This window comes from Carettochelys insculpta, chromosome 15 (assembly GCF_033958435.1).
Source record: "Carettochelys insculpta isolate YL-2023 chromosome 15, ASM3395843v1, whole genome shotgun sequence".
Classification (NCBI taxonomy): domain Eukaryota; kingdom Metazoa; phylum Chordata; order Testudines; family Carettochelyidae; genus Carettochelys; species Carettochelys insculpta.
The window spans coordinates 19805991-19830962 of NC_134151.1; the positions used below are offsets into that span (position 1 = coordinate 19805991).

At 41.1% G+C, this 24972-nt stretch overlaps 1 protein-coding gene across 1 annotated transcript in view; it reads left to right on the top strand.

The window, feature by feature from the left end:
* Window positions 1–24972, top strand: part of LARS1 (leucyl-tRNA synthetase 1) — a 57403-nt gene continuing 32431 nt past the window's right edge. The window contains exons 1-10 of the mRNA XM_075009489.1: window positions 1–97; window positions 4069–4187; window positions 11085–11172; window positions 12634–12714; window positions 14120–14260; window positions 15436–15597; window positions 17810–17922; window positions 18371–18434; window positions 18987–19054; window positions 22693–22918. Of these exons, the coding sequence (XP_074865590.1) occupies window positions 95–97; window positions 4069–4187; window positions 11085–11172; window positions 12634–12714; window positions 14120–14260; window positions 15436–15597; window positions 17810–17922; window positions 18371–18434; window positions 18987–19054; window positions 22693–22918 (1065 nt within the window). The 5' untranslated portion in view covers window positions 1–94. The remainder of the gene's footprint in view (window positions 98–4068; window positions 4188–11084; window positions 11173–12633; window positions 12715–14119; window positions 14261–15435; window positions 15598–17809; window positions 17923–18370; window positions 18435–18986; window positions 19055–22692; window positions 22919–24972) is intronic.

Here is a 24972-nt window from a genome sequence, read left to right on the forward strand (position 1 = left end):
CGCAGTGTGGCTGGGTTCTTGTAGCCGGTTCGGCTTGGAAAGGGTTGTAGGGGCTGGCTGGGGCCTTGGGACGCCGGTTGCAAAGGAGAGAACGATGGTGAGACTGGGGCTGTGTCAGCGAGGTAACGGGTGAGCGGGTGGGTGGTTGCTGAGCGCTGGTCGGAGAGCTGGAGACTAGGGGGATGTGCATTGCTCCCTAGGGCGGGAGGCTGGGGATGTGCTTTGGCCCCCGCAAGGCGGGAAGCTGGGGCTGTAGGGGAGGGGCTGTGCATTGCTCCTCTCCCCTGGTGCGGGAGGCTGGGGCTGTAGAGGAGCTGTGGATTGCTCCCCTCCCGGGGGGTGGGGAGGCTGGGGTTGTAGGGGAGGGGCTTTTATTGTCCCACCTGGAAAGGCTTTGGACTGCAAGCTCCTCATATTGCATAAATGGGGTGGGAAGAGTGCCCTAGACACGAGGACAGCCATTGGAGTCTAATGCCCTCTGTGTATCTAAATGGGTGTTCCTGTGCATGCTACATTTCCTGCCATGCCTTCTGTCAAAGGATTTTAAAACCATTTTCTAGGATTGAGTCACTCAACTTCACAAGGTTTTGTGAAGCTGTCATTGTCCCCCTTTTTTTTTTTTTTTTTTTTTACAAAAGAGCAAAAAGAGGTGCTGTGAGATCAAGTGACACACCCAGTTTTACATGGTGGTGGGCAGTAGCAGAGTCTGAGATAGAGCCTACATTGATGCTCAGTTAAGTGCTTTAACCAGCGTATAAGGTGCATGCTATTCATTGCCTTTGCCCTGCGAAAGTGACACATGCACTTAAGGAGCTCTTCCCTTTTAGTCTGTCCTGCCAGAGGATTCTTCTTGTACAGTGTAGTGACACTTATGTCATGGTCTTAAAACAGTATCAAAAGCTGTTAGGATTGGTTTGGTCAGTGTCTTGTGAAAAGCAGGACAATTTGAGTGAGAATTGGCCCTCTCTCTTGTTTGGCATGTTTACCTAGTTTTAAATTTTGGCAATTATAAACATATTTCTAACAAATTTTAAAAGTAGGGATTTGGTTTCTCTCTTCTAATGGTGACAGCTTGTCATTCTCAGGAGTTCTCAGCCTTTTTCTTTCTGAGTTTCCCCCAACATTCCCATTATCCAACAATAACTGGTTTTCTTGATTAAAAACCAGGGCAATTGCCTGGTGCCTCGTGCCATAGGGGCTGCTGCAAAGCTATTGTGTACAGGCTTTGGCTTCTCCCCTGTGTGGTGGGGCTCAAATCCTTGGGCCTCATCCTCACATGGTAGGGCTTAAGCTTTCTGCCCCTGAGCCCCAGTGAGTTTAACACTGCTCCTTCTTGGTAGGACCCCTGAAACTGTCTTATGGCCCCTAGGCAATGTTTCCTCTAACCATTTCCATTCTTATGTATATTTTACCACCCATGTAAGAATAATTTTTTTACATGCTCCAAGTAATGTGTGACTGTAATGCCAGTAAAAACAAAACCTAGCTGCGGGGGCTGGGGGTGCGCTCTGCTAATCAGCTGGGCTGCATTTGTAATTCTCCCGAGTAGCCGCACAAGCACACAGCTTTCAGGGAACACTGCCCCGGGCAGGTGGTTGACAACAACTGGTGTAAGATCCAGCCACTAAGATGATGATCACAATATCACTGTCCATTGCCCTGAAAGCTGAAAAATATTGAGAGACTGAGTATCCATTTTAATCTCAAACATATTGTCAGAATAATTGTGTATCTAGTATGACAGAACAAGAAGATGATGTCAGTAGTTGGGGTAGTTTTAAATTTTTTCATCAGGTTATATAACGCCTTTCGCATGGTTTACAGTCACTCTGTTCCTTTTAATGGTCCCCTTTGTTTCAGAGGTCCCTAAACTGTAGGGTGTGCTCTCTAGGGGGATTCAGAGGAATGTCCTAGGAGCATGGTGAGACCATTGAACGATGGGAAGGGCACAGTACCCAGCTCCACCTGCAACCCCAGATCTCAGGCCTGTACCTGCCTCTGCCCCTGGCACCAGCACTCAGCTGCAGCCCCTGACTGTGATTCAGGCCCCAGCCCTGTCCCCATCTGTGGTTTGCTTACCCCATCTGCATTTTCTCTCCTCTTGGGAGCCATGGCCCAGCTTTTGGCGAAGAGGAAGGTGGTGTAGAGCACTGACAACAGGGGTAAGAAGGGGTGCAATCCTTGAATTATCCTTTAGCATATGTGGTAGCTATTTATGCTAAACTAACTGTTCAGCCTTGTGTATAGCTGTGACACTTTACCTTTCCCAGACTTGAGGAAGACATCTGTGTAGTTCCTCTCTCTCTTGCTCCTGGAGGGGGGGAAAAAAAGCCAATAAAAGAGAGAGATTGTTTGCTTCTATGCATGTGATGAATAATCCCATTGACTTTAGTATTCATGATGTTGGACAATACACAATGAGTGTGTTTACGTGAACTAACATCAAAGTTAGGCACTACATCGAAGTAGTCTGCAGAGATTCTACATGTTTTCTCTTACTTTGAAGTTAACTTCAAAGTAAGGGAGCCCAACTTCAAAGTCCTTACTCCATTCCTGTAGTAGCAGTTGTAATAATCTTGCCATTGTACTTACGACTGTGCAAAAAGGATAAATAAAAACATTGGATGAGCATAAAATAAATCCATTTTTTAATTCATAAAAAGATTGCAAAATACTGAATTAATGTACTCTCTGAAAGAGCTCTGCGTACCCTCAGAGGTACATATACACCTGGTTGAGAACTATTGATGTAACTCATAAATTGACAACGAAGTAACTGTCCAGGCAAAAGCTGCAGCCATGATGTACTCAGAATTTCTTTGAGGCACACAGTGGCAAGGCCTTTTATATGCTACCGATGGCTACATCAAGCCTTCTGTCTTGGAAGAAGACTACTATTCTTCTATTTAGATTTTTGGTCTTACCATATAATGAAATCTTAGGGATGCAGCCGTATGTGGATCAACTATTATCACAATATTAACACCCTGAAGCTCAGTCAGGCACTGTGGTTGTCACTCATTAAGGTAAAGTCAGAGCATCAATGGAGAGCAGAAATATTTTAAATTCAGTAGAAAACCCAATTTAAAAGTATGATATTAAAGAGCTGGTAAGGTCAATCAGCAAGGCATAAAGTGGAAATCAACTTCAATCAGTTTGGGGAGAATGTTAATGGACTTGGAGTAACTGTTACAGTCTATTGCCCAAATGATTCTGTTGGGCCAGTGCTTTCACATCTTAGAATTCGCACTGGTGATGATAAAGTGCCAAGAGATTATACTTCATGCTTTATCACTCCTGCAATAACACTTTCAGCCAAAGACTATGTGCTGAATTTGTCTCCATCCTTTAAATCCATGCAAAATAAACCAACCTGTATTTTAATTTTTAAAGTTCCTAACTTCTTGGCTTCAGGGAGCACAACTTGAACCAAATCAGTTATAGAATGGTTTTCTTTGTTTTTTTTCCCCCACTTAATGTTGGGGGTGGGAACTGTAACGCCAAGTCAGTGGTAATAATTTGTGAAGTAAAAACAGATAATTTAGCAGTACGGGTCCAGAATGGGAGGCTTAGTTGTAAGTGGCTTCCTGAGACTTTTGGCTCTAATACAGAGACAGAGTGCAGTAGTTGTCTGAGCAAATGGCAGTGAGTCAGGAATTTAGGTGTTCCAACTTAATGCAAATTACTCGTCTTTGTTTGATATCCAAGAAACTGAGGTAGAAAAGTTAATGGTACTTCCTTTTAGGTAGAGAATTTGAGGATTGTTAGTATTTATAGTAATCCTCTGCAGCTGTGCAGTTTTATCCGAGTCCTAAACCCTTCACAATTTTCACTGAATTTCAAACAGGAGATGCTAGTTTTAACCACTTTAAAAAACTTGGGGGAATTGGGAGACGTATCAGCTTTTATTAGATAGCAATTTTGTGTCATCCACAATAAAGACTGGAAATCTGAGATAAAATTGTAGAGTCCAAATTACAAATGCATGCAGAACTGTGAAGGCAGAAATGTAGTAAATAGTTGGCTAACTGGCTAGATGTGTTTTTTTTTTTTTCTTGCATTGAATAGGAACGGAAAGGGACAGCAAAAGTGGACTTTCTGAAGAAAATTGAAAAAGAAATCCAGCGAAAATGGGATGATGAACGAGTGTTTGAAGTTAATGCAGCTGATGTTGGGAGCCAGACAAGGTAACACTTTTTGGGGTAGATGAGAAGTTTCGAAATAGGGATGGTTGGAATTTCTTGAATGGAAATTTTTTGGGTTGAAAACTTCAGTTTGTTTCCTCCATTCTCCATTCAACTGTTTTTACATTTTCTGAAATATTTTGATGTTTCTACATAACGTGGGAATTCCCATTGGTGGCAAGCATTAAAGTATTATGTTACTCTGTATCTGCAAACACAATGAGAAGTCCTGTGGCATCTGACGAAGTGGGTCTTTGCCCACGAAAGCTTATGCTCCAATAAATCTGTTAGTCTATAAGTTGCCACAGGACTTCTTGTTGTCGTTGCTGACGGTTTGTAAAGCTGACTTACTAGTGAGTGGAAAGAGATTTCTTCTATTTCCTTTATAACATCAGGGAAGACCCTCTCTGTGACTTAGTATACTTTGTGATCCCAGTAAACATTTGTTGTTCTTCAAATTTCATTGTGGGGTGGTGTGCAGTTTGTGCAAATTACTCCACAAATCAGATAATTGTTGATCCAAAAGGTGCAAACAATCTCTGAATGCTCAGAGAACTAGTGCAGCAAATGTATTATTTTCCTTGTTCACAGTTCAGGAGGATACACCAGCATTTACAAACCTCTTTCTTTGATATTCATGATGTTACCTACCTAAAATGTCATGGACTAAAATCCAGGGGTATTTTTTTTTTTTAAGTTTCAAACCTCAAAGGAAAGAAATAGGTCAGCACTCTGTGATAAACAGTTATACAATAGTAAAATCTTTGATCTGAAATTCCATGGAGCACTATGGTAATATGCAGTCATTCTATTTGGAAATGGAGTAAAAGCTGCTTTGCCAAATTAAGCTGTTTATAGTTCTGGCTAGCATGCAGTTCTCTTTTATTTTGGGGTTTAAGGTCCTATGACTTCAAACACTTGGCATTGTTTGTAGGTGTAACTAGCTAGAGCAGGGGACAGCAACCTGTGGCTCTTCAAGGAGTCATTTGCGGCTCTGGACGCTGCTGCTACTGACTCCTTTGTGGCTCCCTGCCCTGCTGCCACTGAAACAGTAGAACAAAATTTAATTGGTTTAATGGCTGGCAGGCCAGCGGGAGGGATCTGGACATTAAACCAATTAAATTTAGTTCCACTGTTTCAGTGGCAGCAGGGCAGGGAGCCACAGAGAGCCCCTCACTCACCCTGTTACTCGCTCCTTCAAGCTACACAGGTGCCACATGTGGAGCTGCCATGGCCTCTGCTTCCTGGCAGCTCCATGCTGGGCTGGTTCCACCTGTCCTCAGCATCAACGTGGGGCTGGATTCAGAGAGGGGCTTTGAGGCTATGGCCTCAGATTGTGGGAGTCTGGGCTGTAGCTGGTACAACTCCTGTGTTCTAGGACAGCCCTTCTGTGGGTAGGGGAAGGCAGGGTGGCATGCTGCTGTTCCCTCTCTCTCAGTGGAGCTCTTTCCCTGAGAAGGGAAGCCCCATTAGCCAAGCAGCTACATCCCTCTGATAGGCATGTTTCAGCTGAAGCCTCACCAGCAGAACCCCTCCACGCCAACCTTCTTCCCTCTGGGCATATGTGGCCACCTGGCATAGGCTCCCCAGCCAGCGCCAAAGATGGGTTAGTCCTGGGGGCTGGTTTGAGGCTGATGTGGGTTAAGCCTGGGAATGGGGCGGGGGGCGGGTTTGGGGCTGAGAGGGGTTCAGGCTGGGGAAAGGGGGGCAGGTATGTTGGATGGGGGTAAAACTTGCGGATGGGGGGGTGGATTTGGGGGCTGAGGTGGGTAAAACCTGGAGATGGGGGGAGGTAGGTTTGGAGGCTGAGGGGTAGAGCCTGGGAATGGGGTGTGTGTGTGGAGCATTGATGCAAACATTGCTCCTTCCTTCTTAAGAGCCTGTCCCCAGGTGCAGTGTTTTCCTTGTCCTCATTTGCTCTCTAATCCGGGGTAAAAGTAATGTAAACTTTCTAACCAATACAAATCATTGTGTGTGCGCTGCTCTTAAAATAGGGGTTACAAAAAGTGTGTTATTTATTAAGGACTATCTTGTATTCATATGCATTGTGGCTCTTACGTATTGATTTTGTAATCAAATTTGCAAAAATGGCTCTTCTCGCTATTTTCGTTGCAGACCCCTGAGCTAGAGCTACCCAATAACAGAGAGTTTCCAGGTTACTGGTGCATTTTGGGAAGGCCTCTACAAGCTCTACAGGTGGTCCTTTGATAGTCAAATTAGAAGTCACCCAACTAGGGTTTGCCTTACATTTGTTCTGAGCCTTGGTTCTTATAGATCATCAGGGAAGTAAATTACGAACATGAGGGCCTTCTGCTCAGACCTCAGCTTCCATTCCTGGATTCAGTCCCAGAAACTGACAGCAGGAACATCCCTCTGTGTCTTCAATGCTACAATAAAAGATAAGGTTTCAGAGACAGATATTAATAGATTATAAGGCAAAAATGAACCACTGTGATAATGACTTGTTGCATAACATGTGCGATAGGACTTCCCTGAAATAATTCTTGTTTAAAAAAAAAAATTCCAGTCTCAATTTGAAAAATTATTGAAAATCAACATTAACTGTTCAGAGAGTCCCTCAGCCAGTGCTTAAAACTTGGATGCCAGTTAGGAGCACATGCTGATTTAAAAATCTCTAACAGCTGCTGTTTAACATGCTCTTAAGTTATTGTTGCAATGGAAAGTGATAGTACTACATCATCAGGCTTTTTTCCAAATACAGAACAGAAATATTTATTGAATATGTCTGCTTTTCCTTATTGCTGTCGGGGTTTCTCTTAGCGGACAGATTTTAGATGTGATTAAAATGAAACCCTCCACATGGAGGACGTGAACCTCTGAATGCACAGATTCCAGGACCCGCCCAAAACCTTGCTGCCACCCCGGTATGCTCTGGTCCCCACTAAGGCCTCCTGGAAAGAAGTGGCTGGCAGAGACAACGAGACCAGGACAAGGGTTAAAGTTAAAACAAAGTAACTAAAATTTTATTGGAGGAACACCATCTAATTTAAAATGTGTCAACTCTAAGCGACTAACTTATAAACTTACAATAAACATTGTGTCCTTGCTGATTCCTGACAGATGTCTTTAGACTTTATTTAACCGGAAGGCAGAAAATTGGTTAGGAGAATAGATTCAGGTAAGTATATTTAGGATTAGGGTTTTAAATCCCCGCTGTGCCCTTTAGAAAGGAGGGGTGAGGTCGCTAATGTCACCCCCTACCGGGGAGACAGGGTGCTAGCCTGCCTCAAAGGGTTAGGGCTAGGAGGCTGTCAGGGCTGTCCCTCTTTTCTTTGGGGGGCCCCCGCTACTCCAGTAAGCCTAACTAGAGGATACCTGGGAGGCAATATGCTCTTCCTCAGGTCCCTTAGGGTGAACAGCAATTGGGGAGGCAGGGTGGCTATGCCTACACCTGCAATATATTTTTATATAGAGATGGGATAGGCAAAAGGGGATAAGGGAGGTTGAACCTTCACCTTATTTTTAGACAACAATTACAATAACTAAGAGTCTAATAAATACTAATAATACTAATTATTAAACAAATGTATACCCAATAAATATTAACAAAATTATTAATTAAATGTGCTTTTAAAATATCTGAAGTAATATCCCAGCCTGGGCTTTCTGGCCCGGCCTCAGGGGTCAGGCCCCCAGGTACTGCCCCTCTCCCGTCAGGGAGGGTACACAGCAGGGGAGCTACCCCTGCTCCCTCACTGAGGGTCCTGCTATCCCAGGCTAGTCTGAGAGAAAATGTCTATGAGCTCCACGTAAATACGCGGGCTGGTGAATAAAATTACGTGTCAAGTCCGGTAGTAGTTGTCACAATCAGGTAAGTTGAGGTCCAGTCCGGTGAAGTCGTAGGTAGCAGCTAGTGAAGACAAGATGGCGGCCTCAGGTTCGGTGACCGGGTACGCAGTACCCACCGTGAGGTGGGCCAGTTCACCACGCGGTCACTTCCCCGTGAGGCCGCTTGCTGCTCCTGGCGGTGGTGAGGGGAAACGCTGCTGGCGTGCGATGGTGCCGCGGTGACAGGGCGACGCTGCGTGATTTAGCTCTGCTGAGGTGAGATCAGCTCTGCTCCGACGAATCTTTGCAAAGCCTTCACCACCTGAGCGGCTGGCCTGAGGACTGGTGGACGCCACAAGTGGCCAGCATCTCCCTGTGTAGGGTGCACAGTTTGTACTGTGCTCCCAAGGGCCGCAGAGCCCTCCACAGCGCCTGCTTTTATTCTGTGTTCTCATGTATTATTCATGATTTAATTAGCATACTAAAATTCCATTAACCTGTTTTCAGTCAGGTCCTCCTGGGCTTAGAAGTTTCCAGAAATCTGGAGCCTCGCCCAATAGCAGGCCTGGAATTCAAATACCTGACTATGAATTATTCATGAGTTCAGGTTACCGGGGAAACCAACTGACAAAAAGTGACCGTTGATGCTGCTGCTAAATGGCAGCCTGTGACACTTTGGATTTTGCATGTGCCTGCACTGATTTTATATGGCCAAAGGCTTGTATTCCCTGGCCCACGGGGACGATTATGCCTAGGGGATGGTAAAAATCCCTGACAATTGCTTTTGATAATTCTCCCATTTTCTTATAGTAATGGACCAATACTATTGTTCTTAATATAATTTAACCCCCCCAAAACCACCTTATTGTCCTTAATTCTGCTGACTATGCATTTTCCATTGCGCCCTTTTGGTTTTTTTAGTAGATTAATTTTGATGATACCTTGTTTCTAATTGACCTTAGTTGCTATCAGTGCTCCCTTTTTTCCATTTGTTATATGTTGTAGTTTTATTATTTTATAGTTGTTTTCACTTACCCTCTAGGTCTGGTTGGATTTTTAACCAAAGTAGCCTTATTTCTTTGTTGTGACTTTGTGGGCATTCAGTAAAATGTTTTTAAACGGTTCCCAACTATCACCTATAGTTTTGTGTTTAAATTCTTTCCCATAGCCAATTTGGGTCATAATTGTTTTCAGCTTTGTAAAACTGGCTTTTTTAAAATACCCAGTGTATAAAATTATTAGTGTGGCTTTTATTCTTTTTGCACAGAACAAAAAAACAAGTCTTGCTGCATAAGTACAAGGAATCCACTAACTTCAGTTCTCTGAGCAGTGCCTCTTCATCTGCCAAGATGAAGTTTAATTATGTAATTCACCCATGTTAAATGTCACATTTTTTGAGCTAGGTGACAGGCCACCTCCTTGTCCCAGAGAGTTCAGAGCTTTAAAGTCTATAACTCTTTGAATTGCACCTATGAGCACTGGAGGCGTATCAGCAGAACATGTTTGTGCTTCTACCCTGTTCTCTGTTGATGAGAACAGGGTAGTTAGGAGAGACTGAGTTGTGTTTCCAGCTCTGCTTCTGACTCTGGATGGGATTTTGAAAAGTGTTAAAGTGACTGAAGAGCATAATTCTCAGTGAACAGCAGTGAACTACTGCTTCTAAATTGTGTAGGTATTTGAGAGAAATCCTTACTTTAATCTTTCTGTCACCATCAGTAAAAACAGGGTAAGTACCCATTTCACAGGGCTGCTGAAGCTTAAGCATCAGATGTGTTTTAAGATCCCTCAGGTGAAAAGCACCACAAACATATTAAGTGCTTTGTAAATCTGATGGTAAGAGAGCGCTAGCTGATAACAGCTAAGAGTCCCTAGATTTGAAGCTGGGTGGGCTGAAAGCAGAATGTAGGAGATATGAGATGTGTCCCTCAGGTGCAGAATCTGCTTCCTTTCCACTGGTTCAAAAAAAGCCTGTTAACTGAGTCGTAGATCTTAAAACATATCTCATCAGTTTATAATAGGCATCACAGCAACTTTTACGTCTTCTAGTTCTTTAAATGTATTGCAATAATTGTGACTGTTCTCATTTGAATTATAGAGAGTATTGTGTGGGACTTAACACCCTTACTTTTTCTTTAGTAAGGTGACTTACGCAGATTGTCTTCTTGTGGCTCTGAGGAGGGAGGCAGTTCTGTTGTCTTTCCGTACACGTTTAAATGTTTTCAAATTATTGTACATGAGCTCAGACAATGAGGTGGGTACAAATAAATTCACTATGAAGAATTGATAATATGACTCATACGGTGAGTGGCTGCATTCTACACTAGTTGAAGCTTGAGCATGAGCGCAGCTGCACCTACTACATTGAAGTGGTTTCCATTATAATACAGGGTTTATTGTTTCAGTGGCTCTCAATATCCTCACTATATAAAATTGTTTCAGCACCCCTGGTTCTGGGTGGTCCTCTGGATCAGCCATAAGCAATGACAGTTGTAGTAGTAGCTTGTCATAAATGCATGATAGGAAATAGCTGCTTCTCCATGGCTTTTATTTAGACCTCTTTCTTTCAGAAAACAGCCTTGATGATACTTTGTGTATTTACTCATTTAATGCATATAGCCATCATTGTTCAGTGTAGTTACTCTTACAATCTGAGAACAGAAATCCATGGCTTACGAAGCTTGAGAGAAAGAATCTCTAAACAACATTGTCAACATTACGTATTTATAACACATGTTCATAGGTTATGAGAATGAAGTGGTGGGTGGAGGAGGACTGAAAGCAAGGCAGAGGGAAAAAATGAATTTTCTAATGCTCCCAAAGTCTAGACATTATTTTGGTAGTTTTGATATGCCAGTTTCTAATTATAGCAATACATAATACTTGTTAGGAGAGTATTCAGTTTGTTTATGAAGAACTTCAACGTATAACCAAAAAGATGATGTTACTGTGGACACTTATGTTATCATAGCTGTGGGTCTTTCATGGTGAAACATGCTTGTTTCATAGATTAAATTTTTTAAAACTGTAGATGGTGCTAGCCTATTATTCTGAATTTCACTTTAAAAGCTAGTTATGGTAGTGTTTTTAATCATCTCTTTAATCCTTCCTCAGTAAAGGGAAGTACTTTGTCACCTTTCCATACCCATATATGAATGGTCGCCTTCACCTGGGACACACCTTTTCTTTATCTAAATGTGAGGTAAGAATTTGACTTTGCTACTCGTTTTTTATTTTAATACCTTCTGGGAACAAATGTTAAGCCACCAGAATGCCTCACTTAATATTCTCTTGTCTAAGCATTAACAAAGTGTTGATGCAGAGCTTTTTCTTTTTTCTGAATTGTAATGTCTTTGTTCTTATGTAAGGTGACACCAGTATAGCCACCAAAAGTAAACTGTTTTTAATCGTAGCAGATTGTGAGATGTTGGACCTTAAAACCAGATAATCCTGATTATACCATCTTGTATTTGTTGTACTCCTATTTCAAATTCATCATGATTTTAACAGCTGCTTTCTCGCACAAGTTAGAGGATTAACCTCAACACATCCTTCTTTTGTGCAAGCTCTGACACACGCATCCAAGTATATTTAAATTCAAACAGCTGTGCATGCACAGAAATCACAATCTGTGTGCATATGTGTTTGTGCACACAGTTGTTCATATTCAAAAGTAGGCCATTTTCTGAAAATTTTATAACTAGAAGGATGGTATAAAGCAATGATTTCTAGTTATGCTGGATTTCATAGTAGCATCTGCTGAAATCATACTGGATTTCAAGCATGGATGGCATAAAAGGTCACCATAATCACACCTGACATTTTCTCAGGGTTCGATGCTTGTGACTTTCTGGGCTAGAGAGAAATGATCCGTCATATGGAAAAGCTGAGAATTCCAACTTTCCTAATGGTACATAATATGAATTCTGTCTCTGAAGTTCTGATATATCTCACCTTAACTACCATTTAATTCTTCAGTGTAGGAGTGGCTCTTTGGCACTGTTCCTGGCTAAAGAGAGCATGTGATTCATTAGTATAATATTCATTGTTACCTACTTGATACTACGTTTTCCCCCCCCCTTTTTTTTTAGTCTGTGCCATTTACATACGAGCATTCCAAGGCTAATTGCTATCCCCTCTCCTTAATCTGAATATTTGTGAAGAGGAGTATTAATCTAGATCATTGTAATAATTTTGTAGCATTTTGCTGCTTATTTAGTAAAACTAGATTGTGTTATACTTTTTTATAATCTTCCTCATATACTGCGTGTTGGAGTCAACATTTTTATATATTGTTATTATGACACAGTTACACATTCTTTTCATCTTTGGAGACTCATTGCTTTACAAAGATCAATCAATCAGGTCTTGTGGGATCTGTCATATAAATATCGATCTCGCTTTTCAGGTGTGGAACCTGAGGTAGAGACTGAATGAATTGCTCAAGGTTTCATAGCAAGTCAGATGCAGTGATGGGAATATAGCTCTGATTTATATTCCTTCACTCAGATGATTAGCTAGTGTTCACTGCTTTGTGTAATTTTGACTGCAGAATGAATCTGAGTCAGATATTAAGGTCATGGTGTGTTGAATCACCTGCTATGCCTTTTTGCAATTATTGGTTCATATTTTTGATGGATGTCTTTTTTTAAACTTCCTGTAGTTTGCAGTTGGGTATCAAAGGCTAAAAGGAAAGAATTGCCTGTTCCCATTTGGCCTTCATTGTACTGGCATGCCTATTAAGGTAAGACTGCTTCAGGTTATTGAGGTCTCTTCAGCATATACTTAGGTGACATTTTCAGTTAGCCCTACACTGCATATTCAAACCATTGGTTGAAGTTATTGAAGAATTCATAGGTGCAGTTTGATCTGAAACCTGTCTGTTTTTTAAAGGATTTTTGCAGTATGAAAGCATGGCTGAATTTGAACAGAAACATGATACTCTTATCTCAAGCCAGTGTGTTCAGATCATATTTACACCTTTTTCACACGCGCATTGGTGTATTGCATCCCCCATCATAGTAGATACATACAGAATGCTCAGTACTTGGATTCGGACAATTCTGGGATGATATTAGTGTTTTAGATTATAGTGGATAGGATTAGATCAATGCCATGGTTGTTGTTCTTGGTACATTTAGGATGGAATTGATTTTCATATTATTCTCCAGTATATGCAGACAGGGAACTGATGGGGTATATCTTTGCTCTGATACCTCTTTCATATCTAGCATTCTAACATCTGGAACTCTCAAATAACCAGCATTTTAACCATAAGTAAATTTTAGTTATGTTTTCCATAAGTCCAGTACAGTGTAAGTAAATACAAATACATACAGCAAATACAAGTCTCAGTGTGGTGTTGGTAAATAAAGTACTCTGCATACATTTTTGTTTGTTTCTTAATATCTAATCTCTTTTCTTTAGTGATCTGCATTGCTAGGTATACCTCTCTATTATCTAGAATATTTGACTATCCAGCAACCACCAGGTCCTGGGGCCGCCCGATATGAAAGAGTTTACTATATACTAATTAAAGGCCACCATCAGGTTTATTATATACAGACACCTGAAGAATGACTGCTTCCAAGATCTTCTAATTGGAGTCATTTTGGTATATTTTATGTCACCAGTGCATGAAGGCATGGGAAACCTTTGATTTTTCAATAGTCTATTTTTATATTCTAAAATTACTTCATAGCTGCAAAACTTACAAGCAAACTGTCTTTGCTACATAGCTAACATTACCTATGCTTCTAGCAATATGATAACGATGAGCGGTGATTAATATATTTTTATTGATTACTGGTTAATAAGCTGTCCTGATTCTGACTGTGACTTTTCTATCTCCATCACAGAATAACATAGAAAGCGGCGGAGATTTTTTTCAGTTACTAGGCAGTAGTCAAAGTGGTGAATTAGTGGGGAATTATTGAACTAGAAGCCAGGACACCTGCAACTTGTCATGAATTTCCAGAAATGGTTCACATTGCTTTAGTTTAAAGAGAGATAAAAAACCGAGTCCTGAGAGAGGTTATATTGATGATAATTTCTTTCCAGTTCATAAATAATTGGTTAAAAAAATTAAAAATTGTTCCAGCTTTAGCAACTGAGCAGTTCTGATGGGTTACCAATGCCTATTTATTTAGGCATGTGCAGATAAGCTGAAAAGAGAAATGGAATTATATGGCTGCCCACCTGAGTTCCCTGATGAGGAGGAGGAAGAGGAAGAAATGGCTGCTCAAAGAGAGGAGGAAGTGGTCATCAGAGACAAGGCAAAAGGCAAAAAGGTATCTATCAAACCTTTCTGAAAGTATTTTTATAAATATTAAGGGTACATGGCATGTATGTGTATCCACATGAAATGTAAACATGCATATTTTAGTGTACCTTTTTTTAAGGTATGTTTTTGCTTTAATGTTGGCTTTGAAAATATGCTTTACCTATGATCTTCAGAATCTCGTTAGAATGCATCAAAGCATTGGAATGATGAACTTCTTTGACTCTTCAGTGGTTATCTGAGGGGAGTAGGGTCTGCCCCCTTGCTTGGGGTGTTGAAAAGATCACTGGACAAAGCACATGAAAACATACTGTGGGAAACAATCCTGCTCTGTCAGTGTGATGTGTTAGATAACCTAATTGGTAGTTCCGTCTCCAGTTTTTCTGATCACTCTTTGGACTAAACTGAGAGTCAAACCCTGGCTGGAGATACTAAGTACAACCATATTCAAAAGAATGGTTTATAAGAGAAATAATTATGGAGATTTATTAATTTGATCAGATATCAAAAATATAAGGGGAAGAGGGAACTTGCAGGTGGCTTGAGGGGTTAAATCTTGTTCCACAGAGAGTAATTTGTCTGTTAAATAACTTGTGAAATTTGTGAGCAAAGCACTTGGGATACAGTTGGTTCTCTCCATGTATGTGTATTTTTGAAAAATAGATCTTATCTAATTTGGCCTCTGCCAAGCAAATTATTTGGTTTGTTTCTCCACCATTTTCCTTCTTAAATTTCACCTATTTGTTCCTGGTATGTGCGAGCAGAAGAGATGATCAGTCAGAATGTTTCAGTGCAGAGCTGTTTAACATTATCCTGCATAAGTATCTCTTTACTAGACTAAGACCTCACCTGTATCAACCACTGTTTGCTAATTGCCCACACAGCATGCCCTGATTTCTGAATGTATTTAAACTGGTCTGAACTTTATTCTGCTGCATGTTTGAGTATACAAATGTGAATGTGAGGCATGTAATATGTACCAGCACCCATGGCATTGTAGCCTCATTAAACTGGAGAAAGTCAGCCAAAATATCAGTACTAGTTTGCATTTCAGTGGCTGGAAGGTGTTATGTTAGGACTGAATAATTCCCTGCAGGAGGAGGAGAAACAGTGAGAAATGCTTGAGTGTTCCTTTATTCACTATACTTTATTTATTTATTTTTATTTTTATTTTTTTTAAATAAGAGTAAAGCAGCTGCCAAGACTGGCTCTTCCAAGTACCAGTGGGGGATCATGAAGTCTTTGGGTCTCCCTGATGAAGAAATAGTGAGGTTTTCAGAGGCTGAGCATTGGCTTGATTACTTCCCACCCCTTGCTCTTCAGGACCTAAAAAGCATGGGGCTGAAGGTACATGTTTAAAATCTAAACTGCTGTTACAAACATGGATTTTCTACCTCGTTGTATAGCAAGACAGAAGTAGAAGCCAGGAATCTTGACTCGCAACTCTTGCTCTAATACCAGACAATACCCTTCTTTAACTAGTGCTACTTGACTGCTTTTTGTTTTGATAGTGTATAGGCTAGCACGGCTTCCTCTCTGTTACTAGCATTAACAGGAGTTGATGTTCAGTGAGAGGGATACTAACATCAAATATATAGAAGTGTGTTTATTGAGAGTGAAGAGCTTTGTTGTTAAAAATTAGCAGTAAGGCTTTGATAGATACTGGGAAAAGCAATGAAATGAAATTACTGCAAAACTTTGGAAAGGACACAAGTCTAACTTGTGAGCAAAGAGACCTTGCGTACTAATGCAACATAATATAATGTTTTTTTAAAGGATGGAGATTTTTGCAAAATTGCAGTATGGTTTCATACCTCTATGTATGGTCCCAGGAGATATGTCAAAGTTAGCCTTGCAGTTATTGCCATATCACACGGTCAATTCTGTGTCAAGTTGCTCTGAAGTGATGGAATTATTTCATGTTTAGGACCCTGGCTTATTAGTGACTTAATAATGGTGCAAGTAATTCATAGGTTCTGTCCTGCTATCCATGACTTCCTACTTGTTCAAATCCTGCTCTAGTGGTTGATGGCCAATAGTTGTTGCTATCTCACTTCTGTGCATTGATGTGTTACTACAGGTTGAACTTCTCTAGTCTGGCACTTTCTCATATGGCAACATCCATGATCCAGCTTGATTTTATTTAGCCAGATGACCACTTTTCATGCGTATGGCCAAGTTTCCCATGGTCCCATAAAGTTTGTTTACAGCCAACAGTCCTGGCTCTGTGTTCTGTGCTACTATTTAGCTGTAATTTACTCCTCAACATCTTCTAAGAACCCATTGGCTACGTCTACACTAGGCTATGTCTACAAGCAAATGGCTATTTCGAAGTTTAGTAATGAAGCGCTCAAATACATATTCAGCACCTCATTAGAATGCCAGTAGCTGCAGCACTTCGAAATTGATGCAGCTCACCCAGATGGGGCTCCTTTTTGAAAGGACCCCGGCAACTTCAAAATCCCCTTATTCCCATCTGCTGTTAGGAATAAGGGGATTTTGAAGTTGCCAGGGTCCTTTCAAAAAGGAGCCCAGTCTGGATGAGCTGCATCAATTTCGAAGTGCTGCAGCTACTGGCATTCTAATGAGGTGCTGAATATGTATTTGAGCACTTCATTAATAAACTTCGAAATGGCCATATGTATGGCTCTTTTGAAGTTTTGGGTTAGTGTAGACAAGGCCATTAAGTAGTGGAAGAATTGGTAATGTTGCTAGATAATATTGACCTTCTGTGGTTTAGCAAATTTTCTTGTTTGGCACTGGTCTGGTCCCAAGTGTGCTGGACTAGAGAGGTTCAAACAGCAGAAATAAAGCAGTTCCTTTAGGCAGTCTCTGAAGAAAATCTAAGGACAGAGTGTATATTGAAGACAGAGCTGCCTCAATAACCCTCAAGGGAGTCACCGCCACTCCACTGTCAGCTGATTATCTTTGTAATTGGTTAGGAAACTCTGTTTGCTTCTCCTAGCTGCACCTATTATTTTTTTTTAAATGCCATCTCCCTAAGTTTCAGTGATGGAAGTTTTGCTTGTCCATATATGCCTCTCTAGGCATGTCTGTACTGTATAACTTTTATCCAATCCAATCTTTTTTTTTCTTTCAAGATTTTGGGGTGAAAGATACTACATATCATTTACATATGATGCCCTTCATCAGCAGTCCCCCTGTAGGGTGTAACACGGGGTCCAGGTAGAGAACCTGTGGAAAATAAACTAAACATGCGGAGGAGAAAAGGAATCCAGAGGATAAAGGATATCAGAGAAATGCCTCCACCCCCTTGGTCTTACAAAAAGTGCTACAGAGCACACAGAAAGCATGATCCAGGCATTTTAAGGTCTCTTTTTTTGAAAGATCCATGGCAATCAACTGCATAGACTTTGTATATACATACAGGTGTGAAATAATCAAGGTTGGGTTTATTTATTTAGTTATTTCATATAGGTACTTTGTAGGGCTTGCATGAGTATAGCAAGTGAGTGATACAAAACAAGTATTCTGTATGCTAAGATTCACAGAAATTTTTGGCTGGGTTTGCTTACCTGTTACTTGCATATCTTTTCAGGTGGATTGGAGACGTTCCTTCATTACTACCAGTGTTAACCCTTATTATGACTCATTTGTGCGGTGGCAATTTTTAACGCTGAAGGAAAGAAATAAAGTTAAATTTGGGAAACGGTAGACATCTTCTCTTGAACTTGCTATGTCTGTACTTTAAAATCCTAACAAAAAGGTTAATGTACCTGCTTTACAAAGTTGGGTATAATATTGTGTGTGTCTGACTTACTTGTAATCACTTTGTAATTGTATACAGACTCACCCCTGCATGCCCTCTGAATGCAAATGTCCCACCAAACTTAGTGGGGCTACTAAGCTTGACCAGCTCTTCAGTCTAAAGCCCCAGTTTGGAGGGGTGAGGTTTTTAAAAGCTTGAAATATTAACATAACTTTGTTTCTGTTGGTGTAAGTGGTACGATTCTCATTGCTTAACTCTGCTACTGTTAACATCAATCGAAGTATTATTGAAAAGACCACCCAGAGTTCTTTGTGCCAAGGACCTTATCCTTTTCCTTGTTGGTAGATTTGCCAAACACTCCCTTAAATAATAATGTACTGTGTTTTTTAGGTATACAGTTTATTCTCCAAAAGATGGACAACCTTGCATGGATCATGACAGACAAACTGGAGAGGTAACGAGTTCCATTTTGACACAGTTTCTTTGTACATTGTTCATTATTTAAAAGTTACAAAGAAACATGCTCTATGATGATGATTTATTAAATATATTTTCAAGTTGACTTAACTGATCTCAGGCCATCAATACATGAGAAGCTTGGATGCCTCTAGAGGAAAAAAATTAAGACACAAACAGTGGTCAGTGTTAACTTTAGCCAGTTTCCTCTGATTGATAAGCCAACAGTTCATGTCATGATTTTCACTAGAGCATGGTTCAAGGCCCAGTGAAGTCCAATTTCTTTACTTTAGTGCTGTAATATAATAGCTTAGATAAGTAAATTATTTCATCAGTAGCAATAAATAGGATGCTGTTCTGCAGCCTGTTTCCTGCCAGGCTTGCACTGACATCAGTGAAAGTCTAGTTTATTTAGGGACTCCAGTATCAGACATGTACATAGTATTTGAATTGTGCTATTACAAATGTAGAATTGATTTTTGGGAAATGGTGCTTTTGTTGCATGAGTAGACTTTTATATTGACTGCTGGTTAATGTGTATGACTCTTAGGGTGTTGGACCTCAAGAATATACATTAATTAAAATGAAGGTGGTAGAGCCATATCCTGCAAAGCTAAGGTAGGTCTCATAAATTCATGGGTTGTCAGGCTAAAAGAAACCATTTGATAATCTACTCTTACCACCTTTTATAATACAGAATTTTAACCATTATTCTGCATTGAGCCTAATAGTTGATTAAAACATACCTTCCTGAAAGGCACTGTCTACTTTATAAATGTATTTTAGAAAGGGATCCAGTATCCCTTTCTTTTTCTTTGCTTAAAAGTAGGTCAGGAAAACCTTTTTAAGTTGAACTCAGAAGCCATTTTAAATGTATACGTAAAATGAGTAATGGAAAATATGTAGCACAGACATTTACAAGTAAAATATAATTGTGGAGTATTACTTTTTTTTATGTACCTCTCAAGTCCAGGATATTTTTTTAAGTGCACTTCCCATAGACTCATCCACTTTAAGAGCATTAACCACCAAAGTGACCATCTGGTTAGACCACCTGCACATCACAGGCCCCAGAACTTCAACCACCCTCCCCTGTAGTAGATCTACAACCTCTGACTGACTTACTGAAGTTGTCAAATCATGATTGAAAGGCATCAATTATAGAGAAACTTCCATTTGCTTTAGTTGAAACTGGCAAGTGACCTTTGTGTTATACTGCAGAAGAGGGTGAAAACCCACTAGGGTGTCTACTAGTCTGACCTGGCTAAAATTCTTTCCTGACCTAAATGGGACCATCCCTTGGACTCTAAGCATGTTGGCAAGACCCACCACCTAAACACCTCAGTAAGAATTCTTTGTAACTCAAAGTCATCCTCCTCTAAGCTGCATCTACTCTACAGTGATCTTTCAAAAGACAATCTTTGTGAAGATCGTCTTTCTAAAGCGTAACAGCAATGAAGAGTCCTGTGGCACCTTATAGACTAACAGAAAAGTTTTGAGCATGAGCTTTCGTGAGCACAGACTCACTTCTTCAGATGCTGGTCTTGAAAACCTGCAGGGCCAGGTATAAATAAGCCAGAGCAAGGGTGGGGATAACAAAGTTAGCTCAGTCAGCAAGGGTGAGGCTTACTACCAGCAGTTGATCTGGAGGTGTGAACACCAAGGGAGGGGAAGCTGCTTCTGTATGTAGCCAGCCATTCGCAGTCTTTGTTTAAGCCAGAGCTGAGGGCGTCGAATTTGCAGATGAATTGTAGCTCAGAAATTTCTCTTTGGAGTCTGGTCCTGAAATTTCTTTGCTGTAGGATAGCTACTTTTAAGTCTGCTACTGTGTGGCCTGGGAGATTGAAGTGCTCTCCTATGGATTTTTGTATATTGCCATTTCTGATATCTGATTTGTGTGCATTTATTCTTTTACGTAGAATACGTAACAGTCTCTACATAGAGAGCATTCGCACAGCCCCCGCTCTTTCAAAAGAATGGGCCAAGAATAGAAAAATCTGGCACCATAAGAGGACTGCTCTTTTGAAAAGAGGGCCTGCAGAGTGTCTACACATGCTGTTTTGGTTTTGGTGTCTTGTTTGTTTTGTTTTGTTTTTTTCAAAAGAAGGTTTTGAAAGGAGGCACTCTTCCAGATCTGGGAATGGAAGAGGGCTTTTGGAAGAAGAGCCTCATTTCTTTTGATTTCAGATCAAAAGAACACATTTTGATGTGTCTGGGTGCTCTGCGTGTTCTTTCAAAAAAGAGCCTGATTTGTCCGAACGAACTTGCTAGTGTAGATGTGGCCCTACTGTGTCATCTCTGACTGTTGGATACTTGCCAGTAGCAGGTCCCAGATTGCTTGCAGTGCCATGTTGCCGATCATACTGTCCCTTCAATAAAGTTATCAAACTCAGTCAAAAATCAGGTTAAGTTTTTTGCCCTTGTTACTTCTCTTAGAAGTCCGTTCCAGAACTTCATTCCTCTGGTGGTAGGAAATCTTTTCTCTGTACTTGTTGATGGCCAGTTCCTCTTGTTCTTATGTCAGCATTAGCACTTACTTTAAATAACTTCTCTCCTTCCTTTCCCCTTTGGGGTATTTGTAGAGAGCAATCATATCTCCCCTCAGCCTTCTTTTGGTTAGGTTTAACAAGCCAAGTTGTTTGAGTATCTTCTAATAAGGTAGGTATTCCATTGCTCTGGGAGTTCTAGTCGTCATTTGCTGCACCTTTTACAGTTTCAAATCATCTTTGTTGAACCCAAGAGGTCAGAGCTGCGCACAGCATTCCGAATGAACTGTCACCAGTGCCTTGTATAATGGCAATAATACTTCCCTTTCTTTACCGGAAATACCTTGCCTGATGCATCCTGGGATTTCATTAGTCCTATTCACAGCTGCATCATACTGAAAGTTCATAGCCATCCTGTGATCAACTGATACATCCAGGTCTTTCTCCTCTTCTGTCTCTTCTAACTTGTAAGTCTGTAGTTTATAGCAAAGATTCTTTTTGTCAGTCACAAACTGCATGACTTTGGACTATTAAATTCCATTACTTCAGTTGTTTAAGTCTTCTAGATCTTCTTGAGAGATAGTCCAGTCCTCCTCCCACCTTTGTGTAATTTGCAAATTTTAATAGCATATTTCCATTTCTTGTGCCGTGGTCTTGAATGAAAATGTTAAATACAATTGGTCCCAAAACCAACCTATGAGTAACTCACCCAGTAACTTTTCCTCCTCTCCAACAGGTTAACTTTCAGTGTGACCTCTTGTTCATCTTTTTAATTCTCACATGAATACCCATCTTCTCCAGTTCTAATTTTCCAATTCTCCAATTTTAATTCTCACAGTATTATCCACCTTCTTCCTCAGAGGAAGAAGGGCCTTCTGGAAGGAGGGTTTCCTTCTGGAAGATCCCCATGGGCCATGCGTCTGCACATGTGTTTTGGAGTCCGGAAGACCTTCTTCCGGACTCTGAATCACGTGCCCATATGCTGGTGAGGTGTGGGAAATTTACATCCATGCCTTATTAACATCTTCCGGACGGCTCATTACCACGCCACTTCCAGAAGAAGTGGCATGTGTGGACACAGCCAGGTTGTTCCAAGACCTTGCATACAATTGAAGTCCAGCTAAGGGGCCTGTAGTTTGTTGGATCAATTCTCATCTCATGGCTGTGTAGACATATCTTTTTCAACATGCCAGAATGTGTCTCTGTGTGTGCTCCTTTACATCTTGTGACTTAAGTGACAGTTTAATTTTCTTTATTTCCTGTAGCCAATATTTACCTTTAGTCAGAAGACAAAAATGCTTCCTCCAAGATTTTTCAAAGTTGATTACTTGAGATTCTTTAAAGGGGCCTGATTTTCACAAAGTGCCAAATATCCACCACCTGAAAAATCAATCTTCTTTTAAAGTGTCATAAGTTGGGCGCCCAGCTTGTGAAAGTCTTGGTTGTTGTCTTGAACTAATGGATTTATAAAACATACTGGTTGGCGTATTTTAAAATAGGTAAACCTCATTGCACGAGGAATAGTGCCTATTTTGAAATCGGGGCTGTGTAGGCCGGGAATAGAGCCTATTTCAAAATAAGCCATAGTGTGTCCAATAGCTCTATTTCTAAATAGGCCCTATGGTGTGTAAACATTGTATTTTGAAATAGCCAAGTGCTCTTTCGAAATGCATTTTGATGCCTTGTGGAACTCTGGGCAAGGGCTAGGTTATGAATAATAAGGTTCTGTAGTAACCAGAAATTTCTCATTTTAATGTGCCCTGTTTTTAGTGGCCTTAAAGGAAAAAATATCTTCTTGGTGGCAGCTACTCTCAGACCAGAGACCATGTATGGACAGACTAACTGTTGGGTTCGCCCAGATATGAAGTACATTGGCTTCGAGACTGTGAATGGGGATGTTTTTATCTGCACCCAAAGAGCTGCCAGGAACATGTCCTACCAGGGCTTTACAAAAGATAATGGAGTGGTACCTGTTGTCAAGGAACTGATGGGAGAGGTGAGCATCTTGCAGTTTATAGGCCAAGTTATGTAGTCCTGCAGGAGAGGTGCTTTGGGGACGCTTGAATCTACTGGAAGCTGTTTGGTGATTCTGATCTAGAGTAGTGCAGCTGTTCAATTTATAGTCAACTGTGTTAATGGGCCATTATTCTCAAATAAGATTGTGGCAACAGGTAAAATGTATTGCAGTATGTGAAGCGGTGACTCATTATTTTTACCATGAAGAACTAATGATTTGAGTTACATTAGTTCAGGACCTTCCTCTACCCTATGTGAGAATACCTGTTTTCTTTGACTGCTCCATGTGTTTAATGTTCTGCAATGCTTGGGTCAGGTATTCAGTATGTTCAGTTTCACAAGCGTTAAATAAAAATGCTGACCCACTGGCATTTATTCAACTTAACAATGCGGTGTTGGGTGTGCCATTAGACATCATTGTCTACCTAGAATGCCACCTGCTAGAACCTGATACACAGGATCTCCTGACAGTGTTCTTTGTATTAGTAAGTCACATGAAGGACAGAAGGTGGAATGTTCTCTTCCATCATGTTGAAGATAGAATCCATATAAATTGCAGGTGGGGGAAGACTGTTATGACACCTACCTATTCCATCCCTTTGTTAATGCATGTGCGGCTCTGAGAGTACAAGTGCTTTTACAGTCTGTCATTCAGTCTAGCTATATGTTTCTCAATTCCTTCCTCCATTTTCTTTGGAAGGCTATTTTTTCTGTCTAATAGTTCTCAGGAACTTTTTTCTGATATTCAGCCTGAGCCCTTTTTCACCTACATTGGGGTGGCCAACCTGCAGCTGTTGAGCCACGTGCGGCTCTTTGAGCTATTAAACGTAGCTCCTCCTTGGGGCTGCATGCTGTGAGTGATGTCCTCCATTTTTCCTTGGTGGGGGAAACACACGACAGTGGTGGTGGCTCCACTGAGTCAACAGCATCGAGTCTGAGTGGAGGGGAGGGGGCTGGAAGTGCCTTGCTCTGAGGGAGGGGAGGGCATTGAGTTGGAGTGTGTGTGGTGGTGGGGTGCCTGGCTGTGGGAGGGGAGGGCAATTGGGTTATAGTTGGGAGCTGCGGGTGACTGGTTCTGGAAGAGGAGAGGAGGATAGGGTTAGAGCCAGGAAGCTGGCGGTACTTAGCTGTGGTGGAAGGGGAGAGCATTGAGTTAGAGCTGGGAGGGTGTTGTGGGGGTCCCTGGCTCTGGGAGAAGAGAGGGGCATTGGGTTAGAGCAGGGGACTGGGGTTGCCTGGCTCTGTGGGACGGGATGGGTATTGAGTTAGAGTGGAGGGGCTGGGGGTGTCTTATGTCTGGGGGAGGGGAGAGGAATTGGTTGGAGGGGCTGGGGGTACCTGGCTCTGTGGGAGAGGGAGGACATTGAGCCAGGTATTTTGTATTTATTTTTATGCAGTGCTTTTATTGTATTTAAAAAGGAAAAAACAAGAGGAGCTGGTACTCAGTTGGCTCCCTGCCCTCCTCCGTCCCCAGCCAAACCCATGGCTGGGGCTGTCGAGGTGTGGCAAGTACCAGCACAAAAAAACCCCACTGTTTTTATGTATCTATTTTTAATTTTATGTATCTATATATCTATCTGTAGATTAATAGATATATAAAAATAAATATACATGGCTCTTTGCACTCTATCCGCTGCTATTTTGGCTCTTCATCTCTAACTAGTTGGCTACCCCTGACCTACACGTACACCACTAAACCATTCCATTTTGTCCTTTTTGTTCACACTTTTCAGTTATTTGGAGAGAGTCTCTCCCCACTCAACCACCACTTTATTTTGTGTGTCTGGAAACTGGGTATATTTATCTGTGCTGGCTCCAATTCTAACTTTTTTTTTTGTTTCTTTTCTCTGAATTCCTTCTAGAATATGGTACTTCATTTCCTAGTCATAAGTAAAACAGTACAGAGAATGGTTTTGATTACTTTGCAAAAAAAAATGGCTTCTGCAGTTTGTATTGTCATAAACTTTCAATGTATTTATCTGTTTGCATTATGTGGGGAACGCCAAGTAGTTTGAAGGACTAGCAGCTCAGTAA